The 10,246-nt window shown below is 34.1% G+C and overlaps 1 protein-coding gene across 2 annotated transcripts; it reads left to right on the top strand.

Annotated features, from left to right (window-relative positions):
• The first annotated feature begins 3,034 nt into the window (after positions 1 to 3,034).
• On the top strand, positions 3,035 to 6,368 carry LOC125055992 (chaetoglobosin A biosynthesis cluster protein C-like). 2 transcript variants are annotated; one of them, XM_047658796.1, is made up of 2 exons: positions 3,035 to 3,193; positions 4,617 to 6,368. In XM_047658796.1, exon 2 carries the CDS (start codon positions 4,623 to 4,625, stop codon positions 5,115 to 5,117), a length of 495 nt encoding a protein of 164 aa, XP_047514752.1. In that variant the 5' UTR covers positions 3,035 to 3,193; positions 4,617 to 4,622; the 3' UTR covers positions 5,118 to 6,368. The 2 variants fall into 2 exon arrangements, with proteins under 2 accessions (XP_047514752.1, XP_047514751.1); XM_047658795.1 differs by lacking the exon at positions 3,035 to 3,193 and adding an exon at positions 3,220 to 3,916.
• Positions 6,369 to 10,246: the final 3,878 nt, after the last annotated feature.

The following is a 10,246-nucleotide window of genomic DNA, read 5'->3' as shown; positions in this document are numbered from 1 at the left end:
TAGAAATTTTAAAAAAATACAACTAAAACACACACGACAATACAAGCACACATTAAAATAAAATCATTTTTTTTAACATAAACATAAAATAAAATTTTCAATCAGCAGAAAAAAAAATCGTCAGAAAAACAGCTAAATTAGGTTCGAGGTTATATAAATTTTAATTACTTTTATTATTTATTGTTTCTATTTTTATGTACGATTTCGAGTCTTAAGTATTGTAGTAAAAACGAAAAATTTTTTCATAAGAATAGTGTCTTGCCTTTAATAAAGACTGTTAATAGTGTTATTGGACACTTTCTTATGTTAAATATATTTATGAGAAATTGTGTCTTTGTGCAGAGACAATTTATTAAATAAAAACGATTTAGGTTAAGATTTAATTCGATTCAGACCCGACAGACATCCGGTAGACACGTTGAACAAAAACAATTCTCGAATCCACTTGATAAAACACAAAATTTCCATCAAAATCGATCGATCGATTTTATTATACGCAGAGATTTATATGTATATATATTGTAAGTTACAAATATGTACACTAACGTAACGATGCCTGTAAAGATGTATAGTATAAATCAAAATACATATGTGTATAAAATAACGACTCGTATAAATAAAATAAAATAAAAAAGCCTTTATTGCTGTAATTACTTATACTCGTACATAAAATGTGAAATACTAAAAAATTAACACGATTTTTTTTTACCCTTTATTACCTAAAACTATAAACACTTTATTACCTTCTACAAAAACATACATATAAAAAAATAAAAAACCAGGTAACATAAGTTATTAGGCAACAGGCGGCCTTAACGCTAACAAGCAATTTCTTCCATGCAACCCTAATATGGAACAATAGAAAAGAAACACCTACAGAGGGTAAAGTACAAGAAGTGCATAAATAATTAACAAAAAAAAACTATAACTAAAATAAAATAAAGTAAAATCTTAAGAAAAAATAATGATAAATTAAAATATGTATAAACAAACATTTAAAAGCCAATCAAAAGTATAACACTAATAATTAATGGGCAAGCCGGTGGGTTTCTGTCATACAGCTTGTCCTTGGACATAGGCCTCTTCTAAGGGCTTCCACTCTTCTCTGTTTCTAGCTTTACGTAGCCACATAGGCTACTCTTTGCACATCATCTTCCCATCTTTTTTTTGCCTTCCTCGTTTTCTTTTGTCATAGCGAGGAAGTCAAGCCAGATTAGTAAATTATATTTTATTAAATACTTATGGAATTGAAACTAATGGCGTCGCAACTTTTAGGTCTGGGCCTCAGATTTCTGTTTCGATTCCGTGATCAATCAAGTAGGTAATCCTTCTGTGTTTGACTCGCTGTCGACATTTTCTTCACATACTGTGATTCTTCACGTTTTCTTCACCGTACCAGCGAGTGCTAAACGCTTCTATCAAGTGAGTACAAACCTATGACCCCAGGGTTAAGAGCAGAGACGTAACTATACCCTCTGGGGCCCCTGGCTAATTCTTTTGATGGGGCCCTATCAGTAAAAATCCTCACGTTGTACTCTGTTTCATTTTATTAACCTTCGAGATTTTAAGCGTACTCAATTACACGTTGTATATGTCCCACTAATGGCCATCGGGTTCCTCTCTTAAGGGAATGGTCTGTAGTCCCCACGCTAGCACAATGCGTATTGAAGACTTCACATTCATCCATAGAACATAATATCTCTTGGGCAGGGGCCCTCTTGGGTTGGGGTCCCGTGGCATTTTGCCAGTCCTTCTACCCACTTTTATTACGCCACTGGTTGAAACCACTAAGCCAACACTGCTCAATATGGAATTCATAAAGAATTTGATAAAATTTGTGACAGTGCAATTTAAGCTTGTATTTCCTTAGAAATATTAAAATAAGCTAAGCTATATATGTTTATGACCTGAGCCAAGATGTCCAAAACAATACCCAAGTACTGACTTGCCTTTGTTGAATACAATATAATGTGTGTCCAATATGTGTTTATTTAGAACTATGTATATCTAATCTCAAATTTTCTTTGCCTTCAAGGAGTCAAAGACAATTTTAAAGGAGTTTCTAGCTGACCTCTAGATGTAACTGTGAAATATGATATAAATTTAAATTGAATTTCAGTGTTTTACTACAAACTAATTGGTGTTTATTTGTCATAATCTTTAAACAAGGTTAATCACCCGTAATGATAACAATGCACTCGGACTATATGTTAGTCATTTAGTAAACATCTAAAAATATTTTAACACTATATGAACTGAGGTTTAATTTATATTCCCTAAAATTTCAGCGCCAGCATATAACGGAATAAACATTTCTAACAATAAAACTTACCTTCAGATTCGGAGTCAAAATCCTGTATGTCAAAATTCATTTTTGTCATTCAGGAGTCATAATTGGTGGTAAGTTTCGACTCCCTAATGTCAGTATGGTTATATTAAAATTACATTGACAAGGCTTTATAATAGGCTAGGTATTTGAGTGGTTGATAAAAATAGTATCTCGTTAATATGTGGATAGTTTTTACTTAGAGTAAGTCAAATTATTATTATTCATTTAGTATAAAACAAATCTTGATTATTTCCAAATAGGTTTTTAACAAGAAATTTTCTCTCGCTTCGTCAGCGATGTTAACGTGTACTTAATACATTTTTAAACGAACGCTAGCTAATTCTTGAAAACACGTTTCCTAATGATGTCCGCAATTAGCAGAGCAACAATGTTTCTAAATTGCTGTTGCTAAATGCATGTAGTACTCCATTTTACCCATTAATAATCAAAACAAACGCTTCAATGTTGTTTCCACTCATAGAGTTGACGCAGCATTGAATAATAATATAAAAGTAATTCCAATGAAAGAGTTACCGAACTCATTAAGCTTCAGAAACAACGACCACAGATTTGCATAACGCTTTGTTCCAATTAATTACTCATAACGTAAGCGACTCAAATGATCAATTATTGTAAACAGCCAGTACCTTTTGAGTACGTGTAATAGGACAAAGGAAGGTGTTAATTAGTAGACAAAAATAGTCGTGGCGGGCCCTGGGGCAGTGACGTCAACGCGCCAGGGCCGCGGGGGGCAAGACGGGCCCCGCGCCAGTGCCGCGCGCGCCGTCACACGAGACGCACGCCGCCGTTGCCTCCGCCCGCGCCGTCTGCTACCTCCACACCTCACCCTTCACTACGCCACCCGTGAGTACTCCCATTTCACCCTATACCCGCGAGTCACCGAAAGCCACTTTCCACTCGCTGCTTCGCAAATCACGTAAATAAAAAATTGTTATTCAGTTTCACTCGTGTGTATTGAGTGATGAACTACGCTTGCTACATATTAGACTTTGATATTATAGATATAGCATTGCTTTGGTCATAGATTAGTTACTGAGTCGAAGGAGCGTGGCAACCTTGGCGCATCGTGCAATGCAGCGGAGACCTTGCAAGTCACACGTCACAGTAACCTCGGCTCACTGCTCGTGCCGCCACTCTGACGTATATTAGCTATCTTTACATTAATTCTTTGTACGTCATACATTGCTCTGCGATCATTAGTAATTAGCTGTGTCGATATTTAGAAGTCACAATGTACTTCAATTTATTTTTTGCTGACGGAATACGACACAGCTGACCAACGTAGTTCTGATAAAAAATAAGACGCGGTCACTCAAGGACGGCCGACTGCCATCGAGTGGTATTTCCCGTTTGAAAAGTGGCACAGTACAGTAGTCACCAATGACGTCCGCGGTGCAATGAGGCTGATTGCGGTAGGGAATTGTATCAAATTAACGCAACGAAGGCCTAAAGGTGTAGAGGGCCTCAGTTTCCCGAGTTATCGCAAAGGAAAAACACGCCATACTTTATCGTGTGTTGTGCTCGCTATCAGCTGTTGGGACGATGCGGTGCGCGGCCGCTAACTCGGTTAGTTATTTCAAGCAATTTTCACCCTTATGTCGACGTAGGAGCATTCGTGATTCGTTAATTACTGTTCACTAAGAGCAAGTGCGTCAATAAATAATCATATATTTTTGCTATATTATACTATGGTTAGTTGAACACTAATTAACATGCAAATAGGTTTTCACACTTTTTGTAATTGATATTTTTTTGTAATTTACATAATAAGTAAACTTTAGTGATAGCGATGCGAAGTAGTTTATTATCTTAAAGCAAACTTATTATTGAAGTAATATACCTTAATACAAAATATAGCAATCAGTCCTCGATACTTTATGTATAAAACTAAAATCCACAAATATTTTCTCATGAATATGTCTTGAATTGCACACCAAGTCGCAATAAGCCCAGAGTTAGTTATTTACATATTCATAAGTGCTGCTTAAGTAACATTGAAGATAGCCTCTAAACGTCTTTACTCACTTTTTTTACCTCGGTCCGACATTGATCAGAGTTTACAAAACCGGTAGGCCGTTACCCTTCACAGAGCAACTAAGATGGCAAAACATTTCCAGAAACTTTTAACTCTATTAAGTATACAGATAAAAACAAATGAATTGTCTTATATGAGGTATCCACAGAATATTTTAATACTTTTAAATGCAATGCAAAAAGAATGTGTTCTAAATAAACATCGTTTATCACAAGTATTCTCATTCCACAGATAATCATGGTGAGAAAATATGAAAGGATAAGCGGACGCCAATCGTGGAGCGAAGAAGAAATGGCGAAAGCCGTCGCTGCCGTGGTGTCAGGTAAGATGGGATACAAACTGGCTGCCAGAACGTTCCACATACCACGGTCCACCCTCCAGAGACGTGCAAGTAAAGTACGCTACCAGCAACCAGATGATCCTAAACCTCTAATGGGGCATTATAGAAGAGTCTTCACTGACAGTCAAGAGAAAGACTTAGTTGGATATATAAAGAGTATGGAGCAGTTCTTCATGGGTGTCACAAGGAGGGATATAAGGGAACTGGCATTCCAATACGCCGAAGATAATCACCTGAATCATCCTTTTGATGTAAACGCGAGAATGGCCGGAGAAGACTGGGTTCGAAACTTCTTAAAAAGAAATCCTGAATTGCTTAACAAGCCAGATAAGGAGTTCGAACTCGAGCCTGTTAACTTCGATCAGTTCTATCACTTCATGTGTCAATCATGATGATTTGGGTACTCTCATATGGCTAACTATAAGTAAAGGCCATGGCCCACCCGAAAGAGCCTCACTTAGTTCCAAAACGTGAAACGTTAGCGTAATACTATCGTAATTATTGTACCCTTTTTAATATTGTTTACTTTCCTGATGACCTTAAAGCGAGGCAATCTGATTTCCTTGTGATTAATGCTAAAGATACATTGCTAGGGAAGGTGAATGGTGATTGTATACATTTAAAATGGGATAAAATTTGGTAATTTTATAAATGTTTTAAACTGGATTAGGTAATAAGAGCAAAGCTCTTTAAATGACGAAAAAAATTACGTACATTTAGTTTAATGCCATTTTAGTTATGTGCTTGGGTACTTAGTCTTATTGTAACTAATATTTGAATTATATTTTAAAGTTTAAATTATGTTATTTAATAATAATAGCAAAATTACGGGCTGTGATAAGGAGAAATAGTATTTATGGGAACATATCATCGATTGATGTGTAGGCAATTTTTGTAGCGCTAAGCAAATATATTAAAATAACAACATAATTTATTGCATTTTAAAATATTGTAGATTTGATAATTATAAAAAAATATTTGATATTGTCTTAAATTATTCGTACACGTTTTGACTAACAAAAGTTATATTCTCTAAGAAAGTGTTTAAAAAATTGTTTCAAAATGGGCGTTTCATTTGTTTTAAGTGTTGTTTTGGTTTTATAATATAAGTATTGTGATATAAGGGAAGGTTATATAGTCGTTTTAATACGCCAAACGTTTTGTAAACTAGAAACATTTTTGTATTTTTCCTAATTGTCAATTTCTCTAAACGAGGTTGGTTACTAGAGAATTTTCCATAACTCCGTACTCCTAATGTATATATGGTAACATTCTGTTCTTAATTTTACCTATTGTTGAAGTTGTATGGCACGTTCGGTTCCCGATTCTCTATATATTGTAGATTATTCTCTTATTAAAAATAACATATACTTAATTATTTTTCGCTTAGGCTGTTTATATATATACATAGACAACATGTTCTTTAAAGAATCAACTTCGTTTAATATTACCAAAATTTAAAATTTCACGCAACAATGTTACCTGATTTAAGTTTTGATCTCTTAAATTTAGTTTTAGTAAAAATATATTTATTTATACGTTCGGTAACGGAAATTAGCTACCATGGAATACTATGTTATTAATTTTAAAAACAATTTTATCAAGTACTTAAGTTTCAATTCATTAAAAGTTTTTAAATTTTACACTGTTTATTTTATTTTGCCATTATTTTAAGTTTGGAGTTTCTTATTATCCTTCCGTCCTTTATAAACACAAATTATTATGTATATACGCCACGTCTCAGTGCTTTATAGCTTTCGTGGAGATTTTTTTATAGAACAAACGGGCAGGTGCACTTAGCTTCACCTGATGTTAAGTGATACCGCCCACTGACACTCCCAATGCCAGAAGGTTCGTGAGTGCGTTGCCTGCCCTTTTAGAATCTGTACACTCTTTTCTTGAAGGACCCTAAGTCGAAGTCTGTTATAACAACATCGAAGGGATTACTCATATTTGGTCGTAAAAACCGATAGTCGTAACAGCCGATGACGTTGTTATTAAGTACCTAATACAATAATAATAATAATAATAAAATATTTATTTGTTTTCTCTCACACAAAAAATACAGACACAAAATACAAATTTCAGCATTAACAGGCAAAATCTGTGTGAGAGACTGGCGACTGTACTAGGATACCTGTATTACAGATTGCCAGTCCCTCCGCATCCGGACCGAATGGAATTTAAGTAGGTACATCAATTTGATCGAGAAACTATTACAAATATTACAAATATACTCACATTTAAGTGGGTGTATGTGATGGTGCATGTATGGTTTAGTGTATGTAAGTGTTAATGTATGTATGTGTTAGTGAATTTATGACTTAGTGTATATATGTCTTAGTGAAGCATATATGAGCATGGGTGATAGTGTACCTATGTACTCGTATACATAACGTGTTAGTGTTAGGTATTAGCTGAGGACTACTAACAACTTCTCAGTCCCCTCGTAGTCTAGATTTTTAAGCCATTTGACTGTAGCTTTTTTACACTCATATTTAGTAAGCGGATATATGTTGATCAACCTGTTTATCTTGTTATATAGGTGACAGCCCATAAAACCAAAAAACCTTCTTGAGAAAGCTGTGGACCAACGGGTATCTGAGGTGCAGACTTTATATTTGCATCGTTTGTTGTCATTCAAAGAAGGATCATAGCGAGTTATGGAGTGTTGTTTGAGCACAGTGTTCAGTATAAATAGTTGACGAACACTCAACACGTCAGATAAAAGATATAGATCTTTGGTAGGGTAAAAAAATGGTTTAGAATAACTTACTTTCAATAACGCACAATAGAATACCATTGATTTTGGTCAATATAACCGGTATGTTGTTCTAAACTAAACGATGTCGTCGTAAACGGATTTGACTGTATATTACATATATTGCTTTAAATAAATACACCTTCACTATTCAAAGTAAAAAAAGCAGGTCACCTCTAAATATCCCTATAATATATCTATTTTAACAATTTTATTTATATATAACTAACCCGACAGACTTCTGAAATACAAAAACTCTAATTGTTTATTTTACACAATTATACAGTATTTACAATATTCTAACCTATGATAAACAGAAAATTAAAACAAATTTAAAATGTTTCGTACCGTGGCAGTGTACCTTTAATCCTGGCAGCATTTCGTCGCTGTATTGCGATACTTGTTCGTTTAGCGAGGAAAGCACCAGCTCAGGTCACCGATACTATCTACCAGGCGCCAACTTAAATGATTATTTAACGCCTGTGCACTTGAACCCCACGGCCCAAGAGTATCTACTACAAAGGGAATAAATTCACAGAGGAAGGAATCATCTAATTGTAAGTCTAAACTATCCACTTGAACGGTGGATTCGAGAATAGTTTATACGAAAATATGATAAAAATCGGTTCACCTGTTAAATTATAAACACACGTACAGAAGATTATTATAAAATATACATATCTATTTCAACACTTCATTTATTTATATGTAATATTCTCATGGGGACCTTCTTTTCCTAAGACGCTTATGTATTTGGACTGCATTAAGTTATTCTTTACTGTATAAACGAGTATGTCGCAGCCAACTAGCTTAATTAGCCGTTCCATTCACAGCCTAGCCTTTTGGCTAAACAGCGCCGTTTAGCTAGCCAGGTGATCAAACAGGTGTTTAAAATATTATTTTTAATACTTTTGCGGGTGTAACAGCTACGACGATCGCATATTTATCTTATCACAAATGCTTTAGAGGAAAATGTGTGGGAATTAAATATTTTTTTATTTCATAGTTCTTTTCCTAAACCTTTTCTCATAGAATCTGCTGTAAGTATTTTTGTTTGTGTGCAATTATTTACATAAACTAAACACTTACTTAATGCCGCATTCTTCCGAAAAAGTAGTACTATGTCAAAACAACCGTAGTGTTAGTAGAACGTGTTAATTTAGAATTCAGAATGAACAGTACTCTTCCAGAGCTTGATATATTCGATACAGGTCTGATTATTTAAAAAAAAGCGTCGTTAACGTACATCAGGTATCTTATCTGCGAAGTATCTTCAAATAAGTAATTATTAAATAATAAATTACTAGCTAAGTTTTTTGTTTCTTCCCTTTGTTTGTTTGTCACGTAAATACTCCGTAATTGTCATATCTTATAGAATATTAGATTAGTAGAAAATTTCATTACATATGATGTGGTGTGATAAATAAATAAAAATATGTCATTAGCATCAAACGTCAAAAGTCAAAATCATTTATTCATATAGGTAACACAATGTACACTTATGAACGTCAAAAATAAATATATACATATTATATATGTGTGAAATGCTTCTAGTTTTACATTTACTGCCAGTTCTCAAATCAAGGGCGTAGAACGGAAGAGAAGAACTGGCTATAAACTCTCCGCCACTCTTTTTATCACCAAGATTTTTGTTTTACACAACGTTTGTAAGGAGCTGCACATGACATCTTAAGTAATAAATATTAATAAAATAAATTAAAATCAAAGATTTGTCCTCTATCAGCAGGAGGCATGGTGAAATAGGAGCACGCACACTTACATTCATCATGGGAACAACACGCAAAGACGAAAGGAAAGAATGTTTCCTTTTTTCCTCTCTTCTTCGTTCTATCTACGATTGGACTTAACATATGCGAATCATATTAAAATGAAACGCGCCTTTGTTACGTCTTCCGATTTTCATTTTCAATCCTCCTTTATCCTCAAAAATTCCCCAATTATCATCGCCATAGAACGCATTAGTCGGAACCGCATGATAAAGCAAGTTAAGCTAGACGCCATTCCGTTTAATCAGTACTTAGAGTTAACTAGTGTAACTAGTTTACACAACTTGTGAAGCGCCTACTTAGTAATTCCGCTTGAAATATCATTTATAAGCTCTTGCCACTTTTGTGCTTTCAGCGGATAATTGTATAGTGTATATGTCACCGTAAAATTGTAAACACCGTTAGATTGTAATCTATCTCGTGAGATTGTAAACTGTCGAAAGATTGTGAACCTCAGCGTACTGCATACAATTTAACGTATTATTATTCGGTAGATTGTAATCTATCGAAGTGAAACCGTTAAATTGTGAAACGGATCGACCTCGCTGATTGGTTGAACGGAATATGCCAATTAATAATTATTAAGATCTTTTATAAGCTCTTGCCACTTTTGTGCTTTCAGCGGATAATTGTATAGTGTATATAAAGGTTATATTAATATTTATTTATTTTTTACAGAAGTAACTATACATACTATATTAATATACTATGCCATTGCGATAATGTCGAGAAAAATAAAATATATATCTATAAGTAGTAAGTATACTATAATATGAATTATATTTTTTTTATTATTACACAATATCGCCACTGTAATTTCACTCTACGAACATATAAATATGTCGATAGTTTTGGTGACAGCATTCAGTAGGCGCAACGTCTTTGATAACTGGGACCTGCAACAGACTGGTAATAATGTATAGGTCAACATTTGTTTATTTATATCTATTTATTAAAGTACACCACTTCATAT

The sequence above is a fragment of the Pieris napi genome, chromosome 14 (assembly GCF_905475465.1).
Source record: "Pieris napi chromosome 14, ilPieNapi1.2, whole genome shotgun sequence".
Classification (NCBI taxonomy): Eukaryota; Metazoa; Arthropoda; class Insecta; order Lepidoptera; family Pieridae; genus Pieris; species Pieris napi.
The sequence above is the reverse complement of the archived record's forward strand: the minus strand, read 5'-3'. Positions and strand labels throughout refer to the sequence as shown.

Bases quoted from the DNA above. Each gene is read 5' to 3' on its own strand.
- LOC125055992 (XM_047658795.1), top strand. From the start codon at position 3,893: ATGCGGTGCGCGGCCGCTAACTCG. The intron at 3,917-4,616 runs GTTAGTTATTTC...CTCATTCCACAG, and splicing joins GGTGCGCGGCCGCTAACTCG to ATAATCATGGTGAGAAAATA.